At 44.4% G+C, this 25,731-nt stretch overlaps 1 protein-coding gene across 1 annotated transcript in view; it reads right to left on the bottom strand.

The window, feature by feature from the left end:
• LOC145351982 (NACHT, LRR and PYD domains-containing protein 3-like) overlaps nucleotides 1-21,458 on the bottom strand; it is a 40,233-nt gene extending 18,775 nt beyond the window's left edge. Inside the window, exons 1-5 of the mRNA XM_080201829.1 lie at nucleotides 21,349-21,458; nucleotides 16,867-16,956; nucleotides 15,314-15,480; nucleotides 7,356-7,524; nucleotides 7,187-7,252 (exon numbers count right to left, since the gene is read on the bottom strand). Coding sequence (XP_080057955.1) covers nucleotides 7,187-7,252; nucleotides 7,356-7,524; nucleotides 15,314-15,480; nucleotides 16,867-16,930 — 466 coding nt within the window. The 5' untranslated portion in view covers nucleotides 16,931-16,956; nucleotides 21,349-21,458. The remainder of the gene's footprint in view (nucleotides 1-7,186; nucleotides 7,253-7,355; nucleotides 7,525-15,313; nucleotides 15,481-16,866; nucleotides 16,957-21,348) is intronic.
• Nucleotides 21,459-25,731: the final 4,273 nt, after the last annotated feature.

The following is a 25,731-nucleotide window of genomic DNA, read 5'->3' as shown; positions in this document are numbered from 1 at the left end:
CATTTGGCATATCAAAATTGCACTAACTCTCTGACAGAGGATCTTACCCAGGCCCTTTCCCTGCCCTAACACTGTAAACCCACGTAGTAACCCCCTAACCCCATATATTTACTCCGCTAATTCCTCTCACCTACCTATCTTTGAACACTTAGACAGTTTAGCAATGCTAATCCACCTAATCTGTGTTTCTTCAGACTGCGGGATGAAACCGGAAATGGGCCCTCCCTCCAGGGAACAGGCCCACGTCAACGGCCCCATCCTGGTTTGGGAGCTGGAGCATGCCAAGTACCTGGTGACACACTGTAAGGAGTGGGTTTTGAATTGAGGTTTTTACCAAGATCAGTGCAGATCCAAAACCCAAAATAAAATTGGAAACACAAATGGAGCCGGCAGGCAGATTGTGACACTTCTTAAACACCCGGTGTCAGCCACAAACCCTTAATTTACGAGGCAAAATCCTCAGGTCTTCTGGAGACAATTATTGGAATTGTTGCTTGAAAGTTATCAATGTGGATTATCCAAGTGTTGTTCATAGATGATGACTATAGTACTAAACTTCATGATAATGCCTAGCTTTCATAGAAATCTCTATGCTTAGTAAACATTATGATGTATTTTACTTTTATTGGTTCATAATCTATCCTGTTGTTATCAAAAAATTTATCTTAATAATGCTCATCTCATTCTGGTTAGAGGGCAAGAGAAGTTCAATTGAAATGTTCCCAAACTGTGGGTCCTGGGACTTTGTAATTGGGGTTGCAATCCTCTCCTCCTGCAAAATCACCATTGACCATGGAGAGGAGCAGGTCAGCGCAGTCCAGTATTCATTGTACAGGTGCTGTCAAACAATTAAGTGCAGAATCTCAGTCCAAAATTGCTCTGCAATGTTAGGAAACACAATTATCAGCAAATTCAAACAAGTTTGAAGTGTTATGTTCAGACATGGCTCAGACTGTTACAGCTACAGGCAACTTAGTGACTGTCTGACTGATGAACAGTCTTGAGTTGTGGAAGGAATTCTAAGTCATATGGCTGAGAAGGCGAGTTGCTATTTTGAACTCTTGTCCAGTTCTTTTGCCTTCTGCCTGTTGCATTGCGTTTTACCCCAGGTTAACAAATTTGCTGGATCAACAGCAGCAGAAATGGATGGATCACCATCAATGTTAGCTCGGGATGGAATGGGAGAGTGGGTGGGAATTGGAGACGGGGACTGATTACAGCTATTACAGATTGCCCTGGGGGTGGAATCGGTGGAAAGCTGAAAGAGGTACGAATGCGGTATACGTAGACTGGGTCTGGGAGAGTGACGATTACACTATCTGTCTGAAGGGAGAAGGACTGATTGGAATGCAGGATGATGGGGGAATGCAGAGTAGCTTATCAGTGCATGGAAAGAGTTCCGCCATACCACAGTGAAAAACCGCACTGACCTCCTCAGGAGATAAACACGGGACATGGAGGACAGAGTACCTTTCATTGTCCATTACATCCCCAGAGTAGAGAAGCTACAATATCTTCCCTGGAGCATTCAGCATGTCATTGATGGAGACGAATATCTCACCAAGGCCGTTCCCACATCCCCACTACTTGCCGTCAAAGAACCACACCATCTCAAACAGATCATTGTACGCAGCAAACTACCCTGTCTTTAGGAGAACAGTGACCATGACACCACACAATCCTGCCACAGCAACCTCTGCCAGACCATCAACATGGATGCTATCATCTCATGTGAGAACACCATCCACCAGGTACACGGTACGTACTCTTGCAACTCAGCCAATGTTGTCCACCTAATACGCTGCAGGAAAGGACGTCCCGAGGCATGGTACATTGGCAAGACCATGCAGACTCTATGACAACGAATGAATGGATGCTACTCGACAATCACAAGGCAGGAGTGTTCCCTTCCTGTCAGGGAACACTTCAGCAGTCACGGGCATTCAGCCTCTGATCTTTGGATCAGCATTGTCCAACGCAATCTTCACAACGCAGAATTGCTGAGGAGAAACTGATAGCCAAGTTCTGCACACATGAGGACAGCCTCAACCAGGATCTTGGGTTCATATCACACTATCTGTAACCCCCACAACTTGCCTGGGTTTGCAAAATCTCACTAACTGTCCTGGCTGGAGATAATTCACACCTTTTAAACTTGTACTTAACCCTCTCTCCACTCACATTGTCTGTGCCTTTAAGACTTGATTACCGCTTAAGACTCGTTATTCCAACCATTATTTTGTAATTGAGTTTGTGTCTATATGTGCCCTGTTTGTGAAATGAATCCTGTATCACCCGATGAAGGGGCAGTTCTCCGAAAGCTCGTGCTACCAACTAAACCTGTTGGACTTTAACCTGGCGTTGTGAGACTACTTACTGTGCCTATCCCAGTCCAACACTGGCATTGCTATATCATGGAAAGAGTATAGTGATGTGTAGAGTCAAGGGATTATTACAATGGATGTATGTGATGAGAGGTTGACAATAATTTTTTTTGGGGGGAAAGGGGCTGATGAAAGAATATGGAGATAAGGAATTGATAACAATGTGTGCAGAGGGGCTGGTGGAGGATAGAGAAAGGGGTTTCACTGAGTTTTCTATTGCCAGCAAGTACGGGGAGTTTGGCTGAAATATCAGTTGTTAGTTACTGTACCGCTTTGTGTTCTAACCCTGTTCAGAAGCATTAACTTTCCACATTAAACAAGGCTCCGGGTTTAGAGGAACATAGTTTCACATTCAGGAAATCTCTTACATTGTGAATTAAATCCAATTAATTTGAAAGTGTATTGTGTGTTGCAGCATTGTCAGGAAACAGTAGTGTTTTAAAATAATTTATGTTTGCATTTGTGGGTGTTAGAAATATCGTATAGCTTAAAATAAATTTATTTTTGTGTTTCTGAACTTGAAAACTTCAGTTAGCTCATGTTAAATGCAAGTGCGGCTCATCTGTGGCTTTGGTTTCATTGCAAACAGAAAAGAATTGATAGAGAAAAAAATAGCTGTTGCTTAGCAATGACGGAACTACACTGGAAAGCATAAGCATTTCATTTGAAATTAGGTGCCTGAGAGGAAAGCCATGCTCATTGAAACTTCCAGCAGAGGCAGGAGAATTGAATAATGGGCAGAAAGCAAGTGGAATCAGAAGGAAGGTGAAAAGACAGGTCCCAAGAAGAGTGAAATCAGAGGGACAAAGAATTGGATTCTGAACATGGTTCACTGCAATTAAAGAAAGGGCAGAGACGTTTCTGCTTAAAGAGAGAACCGAGGGATGTAGGCCTGAGGAACTTTGCCAGGTATTTTAGTTTAATTTATTATTAGTCACAAATAGGCTTATATTAACACTGCAATTAAGTAAGTGTGAAAATTCCCGAGTCACCATACTCTGGTGCCTGTTTGGATACACTGTGAGGGAGAATTTAGCATGCTTAATGCATCTAACCAGCGCTGTGGAAAGAAACTGGAGCACCAGGAGGAAATCCACGCAGACATGGGGAGAACATCAGATCCCACACAGACAGTGACCCAAAGTGGGAATTGAACCTAGGTCCCTGGCACAGTAGGTAGCAGCGCTAACCATTGTGTCACCATGAGGTTTCACTCCCACAATCAGCATTTTCCTACTGCAGATGATCCAGAAAAGTTTTAGTGACTAAATAAAATCGTAGCATCATTCCAAGTCATTTAAAATGGCAGAAATTTCATATTTAAATGATCAATTACATGTTAATCTATAATACGTATCTTTAATTGCGTGGAGAATATTAGTATATTACTTTATTGCTGGTGTCAACTGATAAAAATCCATTCACGTTGGAAAATGGTTTAGGAAGTAGTGTTCTAATGTGTCGAACTGTGAAATAGTCAATGAGACATATTATCTTCTGCAGCATTTGGAAGCAGAACATTGGATATCACTGGAAGGTAAATGTGGTGTCAGGATATTGACTGTCACTAGATCTCAAACTGGGTGGATTATCTGTGAATTGTGCACACTGAGAGATGGACATAATTATTACTGAAACATTAAGGCTGCATTAAAAGTGTGGTAGATGGAGATGAAATGAGGGGGTTGGACTATGAAGAGAGACTAAATAGACTGGGTCTGTACTCGTTGGGGTTTAGAAGGATGAGGGGGGATCTTATAGAGATGTATAAGATAATGAAAGGGATGGATAGGGTAGAGGTAGAGAAATTCTTCCCGCTTAGAAAGGAAAGCAGAACTAGAGGACACAGCCTCAAGATAAGGGGGGGGGGGGTGCAGTTTAGATCGGAGTTGAGGAGGAACTTCTTCACTCAAAGGGTGGTGAATCTCTGGAATTCTCTGCCCGCTGAAGTGGTGGAGGCTACCTGGATAAGTATATTGAAGTCACGGGTAGATAGGTTTTTGGTAGACAGGGGAATTAAGGGTTATGGGGAGAAAGCGGGAAAGTGGAACTGATCCACTTCAGATCAGCCATGATCTTATTGAATGGTGGGGCAGGCTCGAAAGGCTAGGTGGCCTATTCCTGATCCTATTTCTTATGTTCTTATGACAGAATACACCTGGACAGGAATTTGTCACTCTATCAAGCTAAGGCAGCTTCTTTGTTATATCGGGTAAACTGGGTGAGGAATGGATTGTGGATGAACACATCTTTCTTTTAGCCTCGCATTTGACATAGAAGAAGTTTCCAGCATTCTTTCTTCTCCATGATTTCCATTTGTGATATTTGTTCATCTATTGTTTCCAGTTCATGATATCCGTTCACCGTGCATCAGGATTCTGCTAGATGTGAACAGTGTTTTTATAGAGCAACAGAATCATTAAGTTTGTTTGAATCTCCATTATTTTGAGCTTTTCAGCATTCTGATAACATTTCTCTACCACGCTTTTAATGCAGCCTTAATGTTTCAGTGTTAATGGAACTCCAGCTCCCTTCACCACATAATGGCCTGTAGGACAGAACACTGCATTCAAAGTGATCTTCCAATAAATATGCCCCATTGTTTAACTGCGATTTGAGCTTTCTGTAATACAGGTTTGGAAAAATACCCCTGTATTTCCATGTGGTATTGTATTTGATCAAAAAGTAATGAATTAAAAAATCATTATTTGAGCAGAACAAGGTTCCCTATCTCTTACATTGCAATTGATAAGCAAGTCAATCACTTCCCAGTTACCATGAATATAACCCTATCCTCATATTTCTGCACAGATAAATATTCTGCTGTTCAACATTGATAGACATGCTCAGTATGGACACCACTGCACATTTAACACTGTAGAAGTAAAATATTTCTCCAGCTCTTCCTTGACAGTTTACGGTGGGACATTCTTCTAGGGCAGCTGTTCACACTTTACATCTGATTCTAGGCTCAGGTCTTTACTTGTTACTGAACTGAATGTGCCACAAAATGACGGTTTGTTTCACACTGTATCAGGATCCTGTCGTGTATGTGTATGGGAGGCAGCTTCTTTGCTACATCTGGTGAACTGGATGAGTGATGCATTGTGAATGGACATGTCTTTCTTTTAGCCTCATATTTGACACATAAAGAGCTTCCAGCATTCTTTCCTACGGATTTCACAGTGTATCAGGATCCTGCCAGGTGTATATGTGGTTTCACAGTGTATCAGAATTCTGCCAGGTGTATATGCAGTTTCACAGTATATCAGGATTCTGCCAGGTGTATATGTGGTTTTACAGTGTATCGGGATTCTGTCACGTGTATATGTGGTTTTACAGCGTATCAGGATTCTGCCAGGTGTATATGTGATTTTACAGTGTATCAGGATTCTGTCAGGTGTATATGTAGTTTTACAGTGTATCAGGATTCTCCCAGGTGTATATGTGGTTTTACAGTGTATCAGGATTCTGCCAGGTGTATATGTGGTTTTCCAGAGTATCAGGATCCTGCCAGGTGTATATGTGGTTTCACAGTGTATCAGGATTCTCCCAGGTGTATTTGTGGTTTTACAATGTATCAGGATTCTGTCAGGTGTATATGTGGTTTTACAGTGTATCAGGATTCTCCCACGTGTATATGTGGTTTTACAGTGTATTAGGATTCTCCCAGGTGTATATGTGGTTTCACAGTGTATCAGGATCCTGCCAGGTGTATATGTGGTTTTACAGAGTATCAGGATTCTGTTATGTGTATATGTGGTTTTACAGCGTATCAGGATTCTGTCAGGTGTATATGTGGTTTTACAGCGTATCAGGATCCTGCCAGGTGTATATGTGGTTTTACAGTGTATCGGGATTCTGTTATGTGTATATGTGGTTTTACAGCGTATCAGGATTCTGCCAGGTGTATATGTGGTTTTACAGCGTATCAGGATCCTGCCAGGTGTATATGTGGTTTTACAGAGTATCAGGATTCTGTCAGGTGTATATGTGGTTTTACAGCGTATCAGGATCCTGCCACGTGTATATGTGGTTTTACAGTGTATCGGGATTCTGTTATGTGTATATGTGGTTTTACAGCGTATCAGGATTCTGCCAGGTGTATATGTGGTTTTACAGCGTATCAGGATCCTGCCAGGTGTATATGTGGTTTTACAGAGTATCAGGATTCTGTCAGGTGTATATGTGGTTTTACAGCGTATCAGGATCCTGCCAGGTGTATATGTGGTTTTACAGAGTATCAGGATTCTTCCAGGTATATATGTGGTTTTACAGCGTATCAGGATCCTGCCAGGTGTATATGTGGTTTTACAGTGTATCAGGATCCTGCCAGGTGTATATGTGGTTTTACAGTGTATCAGGATTCTCCCAGGTATATATGTGGTTTTACGGTGTATCAGGATCCTGCCAGGTGTATATGTGATTTTACAGTGTATCAGGATCCCGCCAGGTGCGCATGAGTTTTTACACTGTAAGAGTGTTGTATGTGTAAGGGAGTTCACAGTTTATTAGGATCCTGTTGGGTGGACGTGGGTTCCATCGTGTATCATAATCTTACTAGGTGTGTACAACACTTTGTAAATGATAGCGTCTGCAAATTTACAGGAAACATCAAAAATAGTTATAACTCTATGCAGAATAATTGAGAATTGAGGAGATATTTAAACCACATGCAATCCTGTCTTCCTAGAAACTAAAGTTCAGACTCTTCAACTCTGACTATCTTTAACATGTGGCTGCAATTGAACATTTCAATTCCTCACAAGTGAATAGTATGAAATCTGCGAGTCATCATTTACCTTTTAGGTGAGTGGGTACTTCGGATACATTTCGCTTCATGTACATATAACCAGACAGTTCAGGATCTGTTAAAAGTAATCAGTGATTACTCTGGATTCAGATATCTGTAGTATTATAGTAAAACCAGAAAAGTGTGAAATTTGGTAGTGTGTTATTTTATTGTATCACCTTCCTCTATTTCTTTCAGTATTTTATCCAGCTTTGGGACCCCATAGCGCATTCCCACAAAGGATTCCCACATCACCCTTCCGGCCCGAGATCCTTTCTCCATCACCAGATTCAGGAGAAGCTTGGAACTGTCTGCCCGGTTTCCCTCCTCCATAAGCTCAGTCACTTTCTGTAAGGAATAATAATGAGTATGTTACGAGCAGAGCAAAAGACAGGCACTGAGAATGAGAAGGAAAAATCTATTCAGTGATCGGATTTCACAGTTGTTTCCAGATGGAAAGGAGCACTGAATCAGCAGCTGAACCCACTCTGAAGATGGATGAATATGTGGCAAATACCGTGATTCAGTTAATAATGGGATTTAAATCTGATGAGATGAAACTGGAAGTTAGAAATATATTTTGGAAATTGTGATAAATTATTGAGATTCTGCAGCAATTTTAATATGGTTAGCTTACTCTGCTAATTAATAATCTGACACAACATCAAATTGTTGATTGACAATATGATCCACAATATGATTCACACATTCACTTTTTTGCTGTCACACTTTGTGATTCATGCAGAAACAAAATAACAGCAAATTAAAAATCAAATAGCAGGAAAGGACAATTTTAACTGAGGAAGGCACCTAGGAAACTGAGACATTGTTAGCAGCACGGTGGCACAGTGGGGTGTCTTGGTGGCACAGTGGTGAGCACTGCTGCCTCACAGTGCCAGGGACCCAGGTTTGATCCCTGTCTTTGGTCACTATCTGTGCGGAATCTGCACATTCTCCCGTGTCTGCATCAGTTTCTCTCCACACTCCAAAGATATTAGGTTGATTAGCTTTGGTAAAATTGTCCCTTACTGTCAGAGGGATTAGTCGGGTTAATGTGTGGAGTTGAGGGGATAGGGGCTGGGTGGGATTATGGTCTGTGCAGACTTGATGGGCCGAGTGGCCTTCTTCCACACTGTAGGGGTTCTTTGACTAATCGAAACTACCATAGTTGATTTATCAATCAGAGCATGGAGCAATATTACCAGCGGTGGAAATCCAACCAACTCAATCACAGTTCCCCTTGGCCTTGGCAGTCAGTTAAAAGCCCCACTGCAGTTCACACAGGAGCAATCAGAAAATGAACCTGATATAAAGCCGAATATACTAGCAGATTTGAGCATGATATAAATTGTATGTTCGAAGGAGGAGAGAACATAGAACATAGAACCCTACAGTGCAGAAAGAGGCTCTTCGGCCCATCGAGTCTGCACCGAAGACAATCCCACCCAGGACCTACCCCCATATCCCTACAGAGAGAGAGAGAGGTAGAACGGTGATTTAATTTAAAGGAGTGAGCAATAAGAAACCTGAATGCTTGTCAACGAGTGGAGATGTGAAAAAGAATTATACAAGACTCAGGTTCTGAGGAACTGACTATTTCAGAGGCACAGGAACAGATTACAAAGTTGCAGGAGGTTACAGACATAGAGAGGGCCAAGATCAAGAGAGATATTTCAACAGGTGGATGGCCATTTGAACAGGAGACTGTCAAAGATTGGGAGTCATAACAGGTGAATATACAAGCCCAACATGACATAAGGAGGGCAGGGGGACAAAGATCAGACGTTGAGCTCCTCAGAATTAAATAAATTAACAGGTTGGCCAGCAGTTAAAACAGGTTTGTATTAGGGTTCAGCAGGAGGTGAGCTAATACTGTGCTGGAGACAGGCAATGTGATGAGGTTAGGAGAACCTGATCTTTATATTGGAGAATATCTGCATTGGTGAATTTATCTCAAGATTGGACTGTGAGGTGATGGATATTTTGGTTCTAGCTGATACATTCAGTTTTGAAATGCTGAGAAGAAAGCATATGTGCTACTGCAATAAGATAGTAATTTTTGACTTTTCAGTGTTTAATAGAAGCAGATGCATTCATTACGGCGGGATCATAAACATGTAAGTAAGCAATTAAAGAGAAATATCTAAACATCAGTGGAATCACCGTAGTCCCTGATGACCATCGGCTGCTCTCCCTTCAAATGGGACTGGTGGGGGTCCAATCTGAGCACTATGACACTTCAGGCGGGGACAAGGTTGCAAAGATGTGACTTCATGAATAACTTCAGCCAGTATGAGAATTGAACCCGTATGGTTAACATTAGCTCCCTATCACGATCCCATACAACCAACTGAGCTAACTGACCCCCATTTGCTACAGTATAATAAATACCAGGATATAACTCCTTACAAATGAGGGGTGCATTTATAATGCACCGACCCTGCTGCTTTTCCTCTTTTCCAACAGTTCTCCCCCTCCACCAGGACCACTTCAAACTACAGTCATTAACCATGCTGCTTTCTGGCCACCGCCCAACCCCCCACCCACCCACCCACCCTCACATCTTCACTTTTCCAGAATTGAGAACTACCGTCAACTGTCTGATATAAGTTTAGCAAAACCTCTTGGCTTTTGCACTCTAATCTTCTATTCAGAAGCTCAGGTTTCAGTATGGTATAATTTGTAACCACTGTGTCTTAGAATCATAGCATCCCTGCAGTGCAGAAGGCGGCCATTTGGCCCATCGAATCTGCGCTGACCATCTGACAGAGCATGTTACCCTGGCCATATCCCCACAACCCCGTTCATTTATCCTGCTAATCCACCTTACCTATTCACGTTATGATAACAAGGGACAATTTATCATGGCAAACCCATCAAATTTGCACATCTTTGGACTGTGGGAGAAAACCAGAGCATCCTGACAAAACCTTGGCAGGCACAGGGAGAATAGGAAAACTCCATACTTACAGTCACACAAGGCAGAAGGGTCCTTGGTGCTGTGAGGCACTGTGCAGCCCCATAACTTGGCCATCCATATTACGTTAAGTATTGCAGCTGTGGGAAATCCAAAATATGAATAGAATATGATGCATATACTCAACGTATCAGACAACGTGTGTGGAAAGACGAGCAGAATCAAAGTTTCAGGACCGTGATGTGCACTAGGGGTCACTGACTTTTGTTTCTCTCTGCATAGATGAAATCATAGAATCCCTAGATTTGAGCATGTTATAAATTGTATGTTCGAAGGAGGGGGGAACATAGAACATAGAACACTACAGTGCAGAAAGAGGCCCTTCAGCCCATTGTGTCTGCACCAAAGCCAATCCCACCCAGGACCTACCCCCATATCCCTACAGAGAGAGAGGTAGAAAGGTGAGTTAATTTAAAGGAGTGAGCAATAAGAAACCTGAATGCTTGTCAACGAGTGGTGATGTGAAAAAGAATTATACAAGACTCAGGTTCTGAGGAACTGACTATTTCAGAGGCGCAGAAACAGATTACAAAGTAGCAGGGCGTAGAGAGGGCCAAAAAGTACAAAAGAGGCCACTCGGCCCATCGAGTCTGCACTGACCTCAATCCCACCCAGGCCCTACCCCCATACTCGAACATATTTTTCAAACCACTAATCCTCTAACCTATGCATCTACGGTCAATTTAGCATGGCAATCAACCTAACCAACACATCCTTGGGCTGTGGGAGGAAACCAGAGTACCCAGAGGAAACCCACACAGAGATGAGGAGTGACTCCAGCCGGGAATCGAACCCAGGACCCTGGAGCTGTGAAGCAGCAGTACTAACCACTGTGCTACTGTGCTGCCAGACACGCAAAGCATTTCCAATGCTTCCTGTTTCTACTCGCATTATTTGGAATCATGGGCTTTCAGAGTGCTGCTCCTTCATCACTGTGTGGATAGGTTACAGGAAAAAATGTTTCAGGATGGTGGGGGGGGGAAGAAGTCCCCACATGTGTGTGTATGTGTGTGTGTGCGTATGTCCCTGTGTGGTCAGTTATTTGGCAGGACGAGGCCACATGAATTTGATGAGAAGGAACTGAAAGAACTTTCCACCGGATAGGAACTCTATTTTAAAATGAAGAGTAGTGGCTTGAGGGCAGTAAGTGGGGCCTGAGTGTTAAGACATGAGGTACTGTATAACTTACCTAGTGCTCCTCCATCCTCCGGCCTGGACTGAAGAAAGAGTGAAGATTAAGGAAGCAGGATACGATGACAAGAGACAGCAGAATTCCGTGAATTAGGCAAGGACGGATTGGTGATTCTGGTGGGCTCATGATTGTTGTTTAGAAAAACGGCAGTCATTGGCTGATTAGCCTGGCAGACTGGATGGCTGAGACACTAGCTTATTACTTCAGACATTATCCACCCAGATTGATAGGGTGTTTAGCTATTGAGCCTGCACCCATCTTGAGGAACCATCTGCATAATGACATCTGCACTTTCCCAAGCCCTACCTATATCCAGAGATGGCTGGTATGGCGGGCAGTGAGGAAAAGTGTCTGGCAATACAACGGGATATAGATAGGCTGGTATATTGGGCAGATATATAGCAAATGGAGTTTAATCTGGATAAATGTGAGGTGATGCATTTTGGCCGGAATAAAGTAGGGGGAGTTATATGAGAAAGGGAAAGCCCATAAGGAGTATGGAAAAGCAGCGAGACCTGGGGGTGCAAGTGCACAAGTCTTTGTAGGTGGCAGTACAAGTGGAGAAGGTTGTGAAGAAAGCGTATGGTATGTTAGCCTTTGTAGGAAGGGGTATAGAATATAGGAGCTGGAGTCTAATGTTGCAGTTGTATGGAACATTGGTTAGGCCACATGTAGAGTACTGTGTCCAGTTCTAAGAACATAAGAACATAAGAACATAAGAAATAGGAGCAGGAGTAGGCCATCTAGCCCTTCGAGCCTGCCCCGCCATTCAATAAGATCATGGCTGATCTGTCGTGGCTCAGTTCCACTTTCCCGCCCTCTCCCCATAACCCTTAATCCCCTCGCTTATCAAAAACCCATCAACCCATGTCCGGAGTTGAGGGGGTTGAGCTATGAGGAGAGGCTGAATAAACTGGGCTTGTACTCGTTGGAGTTTAGGAGAGTGAGCGGAGATCTCATTGAGACATATAAGATGATGAATGGGATGGATAGGATAAAGGTGGAGAGACTCTTCCCGCTCAGTTCTGGTCACCTTACTACCGGAAGGACGTGGAGAGAGTGCAGAGGAGGTTTACCAGGATGTTGCCTGGTATGGAAGGACTGGGTTATGAGGAAAGATTGAGCAAATTGGGGCTGTTTTCCCTTGAAAGATGGCGACTGAGGGGGGATCTAATAGAGGTATATAAAATTATGAAGGGTATAGATAGAGTAAACAGAGGTAAGCTATTTCCTATGTTAGAGACACACAGTACGAGGGGCCACGGGCTTAAGGTGAGCGGGGAGAGGTATAACACAGATATTAGAGGGAGATTTTTCACACAGAGGGTAGTGGGGGTATGGAATGCTCTGCCAAGTAAGGTGGTGGAGGCAGGCACGCTAGATTTGTTTAAGGGTAACTTAGACAGGCGCATGAGTGGGTTGGAGATGGGAGGATATATGAGATTGTTTTAAATAAAGTTCATAAACAGTGGGACGACCCTGGTAATGGAAAAGGATATGGGATGATAATAATGTTTTTTCTCTTTTAATTCACAGGCTTTAAGTCAGTCCGCCTTGTTGTCCAACGAGGGGCAGACACGCGATGGATCATACTTGGGGCTGCTCTTGAATGTTCAAGATTGGCCTAGTGCTTCATGTCGTTAGTGTACGCTTAAACTGGACCAGATGCTGGGCAACACGACAGCTCAGTGACTATCACTGCTTGCTGTGCAGACACATGGATTTGGGCCAGTGTCTGTGGGAGTTTACGCATTCTCCCCCTGCTTGCGTGGGTTTTCTCTGGGTGCTCCAGTTTCCTCCCACACCCCAAAGATGTGCTATTAGGCTGATTGGAAGTAATAAATTGTCCCAAAATTAGTTTCCCTCAATGTGGATTGCCATAAAAACAGTAGATAGGGGTCATGGGTGGAGGGGGGGGACTGGTAATATTAAATTGGCGGTGTGGGCTCGTTGGGCCAAAGGGCCTGTTTCCAGGGCTGTTTTTATTCTTTTTGTTCTTGTTCTTTATAAAATGTGAAGCTTCAGTGCGCGGGGTAGAAAAGTGGAAAGAAAATACAGGTAAGCTGTCATTAACTGTCATGACACGGCTTATCGAATTAATTAATTGTAGAAAGAAACCTTTAACCACAATCGAAACATTTTCACCCTTCAGATTCAGTAATTGGCATCAAATGCCAAGGGCTGATCACATTCAGACTGTGTCACCTTGGTTATGGGATCATCGTAACTATTGCGCTCTCAATCAGAGTTGACACTTTCACTTTCAGAATCATGCCTGCACGACAAACCAACTTCCTCTCCCTACACTGCATGAGATATTCCACATTTTAAACGATCCTTACAACTCAGAAATCATTGCGTGGAGCAGCATGTGTATCTCCATTCTTTGAAAGGTATTATTATTCCCACCAACCATCTATCTATTCCATCCAGCTCAGATATGATTCTTCAGTGGTTTGTACAAAGGCACACATTGAAAGGTTGAAACAAGTACACCCGGCCTCCATACCACTCTCCTCTCCATGATTACTGCAATGTGAGTGTCAGATCTGTAAAGGCATTCTTTGAACTTTGTTACACAGGACCTCAACTGGCCATGTTTTTTAATATTATTTCCAGGGGATGAGGGCATCCCTGTGTAAGGAATTACTTATTGCCCATCAATATTTGCATTGTGGACGTGCTGATGACCCAGCTTCTTGAACTGCAGCCATGTGGTTTAGGGATGCAGTTTTGAAAACTTGTTCCCATGACAGTTAAGGATATTGTTTGAAATCAGGATATTGAGTTGCTGAGATGGGAACAGGAAAGTGGTAATGTTCCTATGCATCTGCTGACCTCATGCTTCTCATGTGATGGGTTTGAAAACTGCTGTTAGATAGGTTTTGTTGTTTTAGTGCATCTTGCTGATGCACTGTTGCAAGTGCACATTGCTGGTGGAAGAAATACTTGTCAAGGCTAATTTTTGGGATGCCACTTACCTGGGCCACTTCATCTTAAATTGTCTAGAGCTCCTTGAGTATTTTGCGAGTTGTACTTATCCAGGCAAGCGCAGAATATTCAATCACACCATCGTGGTGAAATCCCAACTCAGGAAGCATTGTATGAAGTTTACCTTATGTAAAACTCATCAATATACACAGAGGTAGGATTGGGACCATTAAGCATGCAGTGAATGTATTTGTTGATGTATGGAACAGAGTCCCTAGTCAAATGTTGGTCTATGACATATGCAAAATCCATAAGAGGTACAGTTAACTTTGCAACTGTGGTTATGGAAACTGCATGAGAACATAGAACATTACAGCACAGTACAGGCCCTTCGGCCCTCGATGTTGCGCCGACCAGTGGAACCAATCTAAAGACCCTCCAACCTAAACTATTCCAATGTTATCCATATGCCTATCCACTGACCATTTGAACACCCTTAAAGTTGACGAGTCCACAACTGCTGCAGGCAGGGCATTCCACGCCCTTTCAACCCTCTGAGTAAAGAACCTACCTCTGACATCCATCCTATAATTACCACCTCTTAATTTAAAGCTATGTCCCCTTGTGTTAGCCATCACCCTCCAAGGAAAAAGGCTCTCACTATCCACCCTATCTAATCCTCTGATCATTTTGTATGCCTCAATTAGGTCACCTCTCAACCTTCTTCTTTCTAATGAAAACAACCTCAAGTCCCTCAGCCTTTCCTCAAAAGACCTTCCCACCATACCAGGCAACATCCTGAGTGTGGTTCTCAGTTCATGATGGGCTTCTTCACAGACAAATGGATATCTATGATGGGTTAATAACTCCAATATTAACTTGGTTTAATAGCCACACCATGTGACTTCTAAGAGGGTTAGTAGCTAGCCCAGACAAAACTTGACCTTTTATTCTTCACCTGGCATTTGCTAGTCATGTTCCTTTGAATTTTGTTAGAAATAAATAATTGAAATATCATCAATGTCCCTCTCACTTACGCAATGTTCCTGTCCAGTGAAAATCTTTTTGAATGTTAACATCAGGCTAATTCCATCCACACCTTCTTCAATTGCCTGCACTAGCCTGTCCTGGAAGAATTTCGTAAAGTGGAACAGTTGGTCATCATCACACTTTGTCAGGAACTCAGTGGTTGTGGGGTTCTGATCTGTGAACACAAGCAAAAATTAAATACAGTATCAACTTATGACCCTGTTGGCTATAATCCACTTGTATCAAAGTAAAAAGCTACGGATGTTGGGCAACCGAAATGAGGACAGAAAATGCTGGAAAACTCAACAGCTCTGCAGCACGAGTGGAGAGAGAAATTCATTAACGTTGAGTTTTTCAGAGTTAGGGAGAAGAGCAATGCATTACATACAGTATAAGAGGGAGCGGGTGCTCAGGATGGAACAGATAAGGCCAGTGGCAGATGCGAGGTAGGCTATTGTAACAAAGATGTTTAGGATACAAGACAGAGGAAGTGTTAATAAAAGTGTGAAGGACTACAAAGTTGCTTCTAGTTGCATGAAGGTAAATATACTCTCGAGGTCACAATTCAAATACCCTGGCTACTAATTTACTCAAGTTGGAATACTCCATTTGGAATCATCAGTTCTAGAATAGTTTTGCTCTGGTACCTAGGATGAAACTTATAATTTTAGGTCTGCTCAGGGCTGTAGAAGTGTTTCTCCATTCCTCTGACTCTAGAATCTACCACCACTATTGCTCTCCTATTCCTGTGTCCTCCTACATTTCACCCTCCCCGATTTGGTGTTGTCTCCAGCTCCCTAATTTCACAGTCCTGCTCAGGGAGACCCTGCTCTGAGTCACCAACTCTATCTTTCTCTATCAGCAAGGATATTTTGGCCTTGGAGGGAGTGCAGAGGAGGTTTACTAGGCTGATACCGGAGTTGAGGGGGTTGAGCTATGAGGAGAGGCTGAATAAACTAGGCTTGTACTCGTTAGAGTTTAGAAGAATGAGGGGAGATCTCATTGAGACGTATAAGATGATGAATGGGATGGATAGGATAGAGGTGGAAAGACTCTTCCCGCTCAAAAAAGACAGTAGGACTAGGGGGCACAGCCTCAAGATAAAGGGGGGGCAGTTCAGAACGGAGTTGAGGAGGAACTTCTTCACTCAAAGGGTGGTGAATCTCTGGAATTCTCTGCCCGTTGAAGTGGTGGAGGCTGCCTCGCTAAATATTTTTAAGAAGCGGGTTGATGGGTTTTTGATAAGAGAGGGGATTAAGGGTTATGGGGAGAGGGCGGGAAAGTGGAACTGAGCCACGACAGATCAGCCATGATCTTATTGAATGGCGGGGCAGGCTCGAAGGGCCAGATGGCCTACTCCTGCTCCTATTTCTTATGTTCTTATGTTCTTAGTACAAAATAACATCCAGCACTCAGTAACACTCAGCATTTGATTACGCTGCGACTCAGGATTGTCACTAAGTTCCCACTTTTCCTATTCTGCTCCCACTCACTCAAGTTTTCTGCTTGAATATTTGAGTTCTGCATAGAAATTATATTTTAAAGGATCTCGTGAATCTACCTGAGTTCATTTTCACTCTTGTTGGAGATATCGGATCTTCTGTCTCATTTGGACTGTCAGCCATGGTGGTGCCTGTTGTTCTAAAAGGCTCTGAAACAAGCATAGCACAATTAGGAGGGTTAGATTGAAATAGTAAAATGAGGAGAACATGGTGTTATTAGCCATAAAAATAGTCCCCCTTTTCACATCATTAAAATAGCTGCTGGCTGTGGGATCAAGCATTTCCCAAGTTCTGCGGACAACTCTACTCATCAGGAGGTGAGCAGATCGCTGAAATCCAATGAGACTCCAAAGTATAGTTTCAGGGTACTATTTTCTGACATGGCTCACTGGGAAAATAAGAAGAAGTGTTGTCAAGGGCAATGAGGTTACTGTGATGTCTGTGCACTTTGGAATAAGTATTTAGCATACCAGACTTAGCAGAAAATTTGAAATCTATGGAATAAGAAGAACAGTGGCAACATGAAGGCAGGCATGGATGTGACGGCAAAGTGGAATTTTCTTGTAAGTAATAATTCAGAAACTCAGGGTTATGATGTAGGGATCTGGGTTCGAATCCATGGCAGATGGTGGAATTAAAAAACAACTCAATAAAAGGTACTCAACATTACTGACTATTACAAAAGAAACTAAAGATAGATCTCCCAGTTTATAGAATCATAGAACCCTATAGTGCAGAAAGAGGCCCTTCAGCCCATTGAGTCTGCACCAAACACAACCTCACTCCATATCCCTACATATTATACCCACTAATCTCTCTAACCTACACATCACTGGATGCTAAGGGGCAATTTCTTAGTAGAGCCAATCAATCTAACTCACACATCTTTGGACTGTGGAAGGAAACCAGAGCACCCAGAGGAAACCCACACAGACATGAAGAGAATGTGCAAGCTCCACACAGACAATGACTCGAGGCAGGAATCGAACCCAGGATCTCGGAGCTGTGAAGCAGAAGTGCTAACCGCTGTGCTACCGTGCCACCCATTTATTCTGAGACTGGAAGGTAGATCTTTGGAGAAAGAAGATGGATCTCCCAGAACATTCTGAGGCTGGAAGGTGGATGTCCTCCAGGACGCTGATGTGTAAAATTCAACTGCAAATGCTTCCTTGACACATTGCTATGGTGTCCTACGTTTACTGGCAGCCTCCATCCCGAACTCCAGAGGAACCCCAACTATTGTTCAGGTAAATCCTGATATCGGCATGGCATATATTCCAAACATGTTTTGCACTAGCAAAATTGCCCACTGGTGTAGCAGAGAATCGGAGGTAACAAGTTTAGTGAGTGGGCAAACACATGGAAGGTGCAGCAGAATGTAGTGAGATGTGAAGTTATATATTTTGGCCTGGACTTTCTGGCCATTCATGTCTGCCACTGCTGCCAATGAAAACTGGGCGATTTTACCATTTTTCTCTCAGTGCTGGGTGGAATTGAAACGGGAAGAGTTTCAGATCTATCTTTTTGATGTGTTTTCAGGGCCCATACGCACGCCACCTGCACAAATTTGAGTGAGTCTGTTGTTCGCTGCAGAAGCCTGTGGGCGGGGCTTTACATGCCTGAAAGCCTGCAGAGGGAGCTAGTGCGCATGTGCAGGCCTCTGATGCTGCTCATGCGCATTAGTAGAAGTAGGGGTCTGACAGACAATGAGAGCTGTTAGGCCCGTGTTACTGCAGGCTGCATGAAGCAGCTCCCCATACAATCACAGGGACCCACAGACCAAGATGCAGTCCCCACCAACCCACCCCCCGCAAATGCTGCCCTCCCCCCACCAATCGTGGACTCGCCATCCTCCTCCCAGTGATTCCTGCAAAGTAGCAGCGGGCTCCCTCGTCCATAACCCCCTCTCCCATTATCCCCTCCCCTGACCCCTCCCCCACTTGCTCCTCCGCTGGCCCCCTCCACTGGACATTGCCCAGGTGCCAGACTGGCATTGCCTAACTGCCAGGGTGGCACTGCCAGGCTGGCACTGCCCCTTGTTCACTGCCTCCCTGGCCTCAATGGCCACAGGTTCCACCGGCGAGGCCAAGTTAACTGCTCCTCATTCATGAAGGGCATGTCTATTCCTCGCTGGCAAGAACCTAGCCTGGTGAGGTCACAAAGTAGGGTGGGCCCGGAGGTTTAAGCGTTGGGCTCACTAAGCAGTTGCAAAACAACATTAAAATAAATTTGCAAGCATTAACCTGTCTCTTGCCGATTTCTGGTGAAAGGCTGACTGCATTGGAAACCCGGTGCTTGTAAAATGGTTCTGGTCGTGAAAACTAGAGTCAATTGCGCTAAATACTTTCCATTCGAATTTACCACTGCGCCGTGTCTGAAAATGGGCACATGCAATGGTAAAATCGCCCCCTGAAAAATTGGCGCTAAGCTAAATTTCCATTCACTGCAGTGGACAGAAAATCTGCCAACATGAATGGCCGGAAAATTCCATCTTTTTGTGTGAAAAACAGAAAGGAAGAATAGTTGTGCTTCAAGCAATTCAGAAGACAAATGGTAGCTTCGTTGCAAGAAGATTTGAGTTCAGAATTAAGGATTTTTTATTGCAATTATACAGAGCCTTTGTGAGACCACACTCAGATTAATGTGTGCAGTTTTGGCATCCCTACGTAAGGAAGGAAATACTTGTCATAGAGGGAATGCTTATTCCAGGGTTAGCAGGACTGTCCGATGAGAGATTTGTTCAGCTGGGTCTGTCTTTCTCCAACACACATACCATCTTAACATCCACCCCAGTTCCTGGAAACACAACATAAGTCCCCAACCTCACAGCATCCTCCCCCTAAAGTTTCAAAGTTTATTTATTAGTCACAAGTAAGGCTTACATTAACACTGCAATGAAGTTACGGTGTAATTCCCCTAGTCACCACACTCCACCTTCTGTTCGGGTCAATGCACCTAACCAGCACATCTTTCAGACTGTGGGAAGAAACCAGAGCACCTGGAGGAAACCCAGGTAGACACGGGGAGAACATGCAAACTCCACACAGAGCCAAACACACACCACCTCTTCTCAACCACCTAAATTTTTGGCAGAACTCAGGCAACCACTACCCTCTTCAACCAGGGGTTCCGCTCAACATCCCACCCCCCCACATCTTTTTTCCCCCACATGAATATACCTTCCCATCCACCATTCCACACAAGAACACACTTACATCAGTAATAATTTTAAACAATGGAAAAGGTCCAGGAAACAAGAAGGCAACTAGTCACAATATAAGGGCAAGGCTTCACAAGAGGCAACAAGAGTTGGACGTGAGCCAAATGAAAAGAGACAGAGCATGAAGAAAAGGGGACATGTCCTCCCTCTGTCCGACCCCAAAACTCTCCCTCCATCATAGCCTGAATCAGCCCACTACCCCCAAATCATCTTGGCACCCCCTCCTATCATTAATGTCATTGCACTCCTTTGCCCCATTACTATCATTGCCAGTATCGAACCCCTTCCCGCTGATCTCTCCCAGCATCCCCATTGCTCTGATGTCCACTTGGAAAGGGTGCAGAGGAGGTTTACCAGGATGTTGCCTGGTATAGTGGGAAGGTCTTTTGAGGAAAGGCTGAGGGACTTGAGGTTGTTTTTGTTGACGGGACCTAATTGGGGCATACAGGATGATCAGAGGATTAGATAGGGTGGATAGTGAGAGCCTTTTTCCTCAGATGGTGATGGGTAACACGAGGGGACATAGCTTTAAATTGTGGGGTGATAATTGTAGGACAGATGTCAGAGCTAGGTTCTTTACTCAGAGGGTAGTAAGGGCGTGGAATGCCCTGCCTGCAGCTGTTGTGGATTCACCAACTTTAAGGGCGTTCAAATGGTCATTGGATAGGCATATGGATAATATTGGAATAGTTTAGGTTAGGAGGTCATTAGATTGGTTCCACTGGTCGGTGCAATACTGAGGGTGAAGGGTCTGTACTGAGCTTATGTTCTACTTCACCCCATACCACAAATAAATGAGTCCCAACACGTAAGGCTCTTCTCAGGGCCTGACCCTAGTCCTGCCCCTGGCATAGATTCACTCTATGTGAAACTGGCAGTGCCAACCTGTGGCAGGGTGCACTGCCCAGTCATTTGCCTCTCTCCGATGAGGCTATGTTCACATTTGCAGCCGCCCCCTATCACCCTCTTTTAAACCTCATCGATGGTCAAAAATACATGGGGGGGGGGGGGGGCGGTGGGCAATGTAGCAAAATATACGTAAAATGATAACGATGAAGTTCCCGCTCCTGACCAAGAACCTCACTGATGAGGGGCAGGGAAAATCATGCCAACGCAATCCCTAGGGGTGGTGTGCTGAGAGCAGGGTATTATACTACGCAATTCTTTCGAAGAAACTCTCCTCCTGCATTTCTCAGTCCCTGTTCAAGTTAAGCCATGGTTATCGCTTCAACAGGATAGATTTACCACAGGAGATCACGGATCATGCAAAAAGGCAACTTCAAATGGCTAGAAGAGGGAACAAATACAGAGAGAGACTCACAAATTCAGAAACTGTGATCATTTAAGACTGATCCCAATGAGCCGGCCATGCTGACCCAATAGAGGCAATTCCAGTGGACCTTTGAACAGTCTGCCCAATTTTTTTGCATCGTGGCTGGTGAGAAAGGAAAATTTCATTGCAACCAGTCATCACAGTGAAAATCATCATTTTAGCTGCTACTTGGTTCCACACACTGCTGAGATTGATTTTGAAAGATAGAATAGAATCCTACAGTGCAGAAGAAGGCCATTTGGCCCATCAAGTCTGCACTGACTACAATCCCACCTAGGCCCTATCCCCGTAATTTCACAATTTACCTACCTAGTCCCCCTGACACTAAGGGGCAATTAAGCATGGCCAAGCTACCTAACTGGCACATTTTTGGACTGTGGGAGGAAACTGGAGCACCCAGAGGAAACCCGCACAGACACTGGGAGAATGTGCAAACTCCACACAGACAGCGACACAAGCCGGGAATTGAACCCAGGTCCCTGGTGCTGTGAGGCAGCAGTGCTAACCACTGTGCCACGTGCCACCCCTCAGATTCTATCTAAGGTCCCGTGGACAAGGACTTGCCAATGTGCTTCAGTTTGTTTTTATCGGACAGGCTATGTTTTTACTGAAAAAAATAGATAAAATCAATCTCATCAGTGGATGAAACTTAGGCAAAAGCATGACAAAACAAGGTTAAACATGTTGAAAAAGTTGTTTCTTTTTAAAAAAACATTTCCTGTTCAAGACAATCAGTGAAATAGACACCACGTTAATTTTGATTCCAGCAAGATGGAACCTGTTTTTTGAGTTGTAGTCAAATTCCGGAGGCTTCTTTCGGAATCTGAATTCCTGAGTACGGGCTGTGGGGGTGGATGGGTGCGGCTAAACTCTGTGGGTGAAGACTGCCAGAGTTTGCAAACCTGGTCCTCCATGACTTAAAAAAAATCCACAAAAGGATGCAGCATGTGGAAACATTGATAGAGGAAGAGTCCAGTTCCCACACCAATCGTGGCTGTCTCAGATGGGATAACATTGATTCGTTTCATTCCATCCCTCTTAGTTGAATTTACTCTATACCCTAGCCATGACTGTAATACTACATTCTCATTTCCTTCTCTATGAATGGTATGCTTTGTCTGTAAAGCACGCATGAAACAATACTTTTCACTGTGTACTAATACACGTGGCAATTATAAATCAAATCAATTCAAATTCAAATCAGAAAATATAAGGAGAATGCAGTCCAGGAGGAAGCTGATTCTGAGACCTTCACGGTTAAAATACTTAATACCCTTCGTCACTGTCTGAGGGCCATCTAGCGAATGGTCATCAGGGAGAGGAATGGCTGCAATGTTCTGAGTAACATAATCCCACCACAGCAAATCACCTTTCCAACAAAAAGTAAAGAAAGAATCAGAATACAGGTTCAGGAACAGTAGTAACCTTACCTTTATCAGTGAATTCTCTTATTTCCAGGTAGAGCCTTCGTAAACTCAATACCATGAGTGCCAAAGTTGTTCCTGATTTTCTTTCAGCAAATCACAACTTGATAATTGGAGTTGAAACCTGTAATTTGAAAATTGTGCTACCTCCCACTTTTGTAATAACATGTAGTTGAACTGGTTTAACAATCCAGCCTGTTGTGAAAATAATAGTTACAAGCAATTCTTTCGGTGCTGTTTCAGGGTCAGTTTCATAAGAGATATTTAAAAATGTATTTTTACGTTTCTATCTGAAACTAGTTGAAAATCTGCACTGATGTACCATTTTTGTTCTGAAGTGCTGGGCGGACTTGAAACTTGAAGCTGAGACATTCTCCCAGTGTCTGCGTGGGTTTTCTCCGGGTGCTCCAGTTTCCTCCCACAGTCCAAAGATGTGCCAGTTAGGTAGATTGGCCGTGCTAAATTATCCCTTAGTGTCAGGGGGACTAGGTAGGTAAATATGTGGGATTACGGGGATAGGACCTAGGTGGGATTGTAGTCAGTGCAGACTTGATGGGCCAAATGGCCTTCTTCTGCACTGTAGGATTCTATTCTCTCTCTGAAATTCAATTTCACCAGTGTGTGGAACCAAGGATCAGCTAAAATGATGATTTTCACTGTGATGACTGCAATGAAATTTTCCTTTCTCACCAGCCACGAGGCAGAAAATTGGGCAGACTGTTCAAAGGCCCACTGGAATTGCTTCTCTTGGGTCAGCACGGCCGGCTCATTGGGATCAGTGTTAAATGATCGCAGCTGCTGAATTTGTGAGTCTCTCTCTGTATTTGTTCCCTCCTCTACCAAATCGAACTTTTGGTCCCACTTTGCCATTGCCTAGTGGACATTGCTGAGTTGCCCTTACGGCATTGCCCAGGTACTAGCATGGCATTGCTCAGATGGCAGAGTGGCACTGCCAATCTGGCAGTGCCCAAATGGCACCTGCCCTTGCCCTCAGCCTCCTTGGAGGCCTCAATGGCCTCTGTTTCCACTGGCGAGGCCAAGTTGACTGCTCCCAACTGAGATGGAGAGTGTTTATTCCCCGTCGGCGAGAACCTTTCCCAGCAAAGTCATAAGGAGAGGTAGGCCCAGATTATTGAGCGCCAAGCTAGCTGAGCAGATGTGAAACAGCATTAAAATAAATGTACGTTGCTGCCTCTTGTTCACTTCTGACAAGAAGCTGACCGCACTGGAAGTCTGGCAGTCCTAGAATGGTGCTGGCTACGAAAACTGGCACCAATCATGTTTTATGCCCCATTTTAACACCACATCGTGCCTGTGAAATCGCCCCCTCAGTGTGTGATGTTTTGATACAACCACCTTTACAAGAGAACACAATCATTTTTACTGCTGAAGGAAAATGCCATTGAATTGGCAGGAAATCACAGGGGTCATTCTCTCATTGCATATTTTCTGGCGGGTCGGGTCAGGAGATACGCATGTTGACCATTTTGCGGGTTCGCTGCGAGTGTTCATGACCCGCGTGCATCTTCCAATTGGAAAAAAATGGTACTGTCGGAACCACGTAGAAAACCGTTGTGCTGCTGATTTGCATTACTTTCCATACCTTGGCATGCCATTATCGGGATTGGCAGGGCAATCCCTGCCCACGTTTGTGTCTCTCACTTCTTTGACGTAATGTCACTTTGTTGCGAATCACAGTTGATATATAAAAGTCTCAACCTAGCGTGGCAGCCTTGGATGAGGGAAGGGCTGCTAGTGGGGTGAAGGGGATGTTGCAGACAGCTCTTGGAGAGGTCTGGTGGGCTTCTTCCTGCTGTCTTCAGGCTCATGGACCAGTTAAATGTGGGGTTGGGTGGGCAGGGGGTGGGGGATGGGTGGGGTGCGGGGGGTGGGGGGGGTGCTTTTATTTTTTTCAGAACTCTCTGGGTGAGGTTCCGCAAAGGAATCCTGCTCAGCCTTCCCCTCCAGGGCACTTTGCAGTGGCGTTGTCTTGTCGCGGGGTATGGTCAGGTCTCCGCTGAGGGCTGGTGTTCCGGGGTGGGAGAGGAGTGCACCATGTGCTGACTGAGACCTAACCAGATGAAGCAGCTGCTGCTCCAGCTCGGGGTGCAGAGGTTCAGACACGGACTGCACGGAAACTGCTGTCAGTGGGCACACAACTGGTGCTGATTTACAGTCTGTCCCTGCCCGGTGACACGGACCAGCAACACGTGCCTGTAATGGATGCTGCAGTAGCAATGGCTCAAAGGCGCGCATTGCCTGCGTCTGCACATCAACCATCATAATCTGTGCCAGCATTTGTCATGATGGGAATCTCACACAACCCGCATGGCACCATGGAGTGTGTGATGGTGCCAGCATCCTCAAGTGGGGGTACTGATCCAAGTGAGGCATTGGGGTGGTGCTGGGTCTATGTGGCCAATGTGAATAATCTGTCACTCTGTGTTGTCTCCGACCCCACAGTGCAGATGGATCTTGGTTTGCTCGATCATGTTGGCAGCAGGAGTGGAGGAGGAGAAGGCAACTCAGGAGGTGGTGGGCATGGAGACACCACCGCAGAAGCAGCCACTGCCATAGCCTCAGGAAGGAGGGCGAGGGCTCTCACTGAGGGCCAGGAGATGGGTGAGCAGACTCCTGAGAGGAAAGCCTGAATAATGTATTGAAGTATTTGATGAATGTAAAGATTCTGGAGGTTTGAAAAGTCCCCTTGAACTCATGACATTCAAAAAATCCCATCATTTCAGAAGAGGCCATTCGGCCCACCAGGTCAGAACTGATTCTCTGACAGGGCATCTTCCCCAGACCCTCTCCCCTGTTCCATCCACATACGCCCACACATTTCCCTCGGCTAATCCATCTAACCTACACATATTTGGACATTGAGGGGCAATTTAGCATGGCCAGTCCACCTAGCATGCATATTTTTGCACTGTGAGAGGAAACTGGA

This window comes from Carcharhinus amblyrhynchos, chromosome 13 (assembly GCF_965287045.1).
Source record: "Carcharhinus amblyrhynchos chromosome 13, sCarAmb.v2.hapA, whole genome shotgun sequence".
In the NCBI taxonomy this organism is placed as follows: Eukaryota; Metazoa; Chordata; class Chondrichthyes; order Carcharhiniformes; family Carcharhinidae; genus Carcharhinus; species Carcharhinus amblyrhynchos.
The sequence above is the reverse complement of the archived record's forward strand: the minus strand, read 5'-3'. Positions and strand labels throughout refer to the sequence as shown.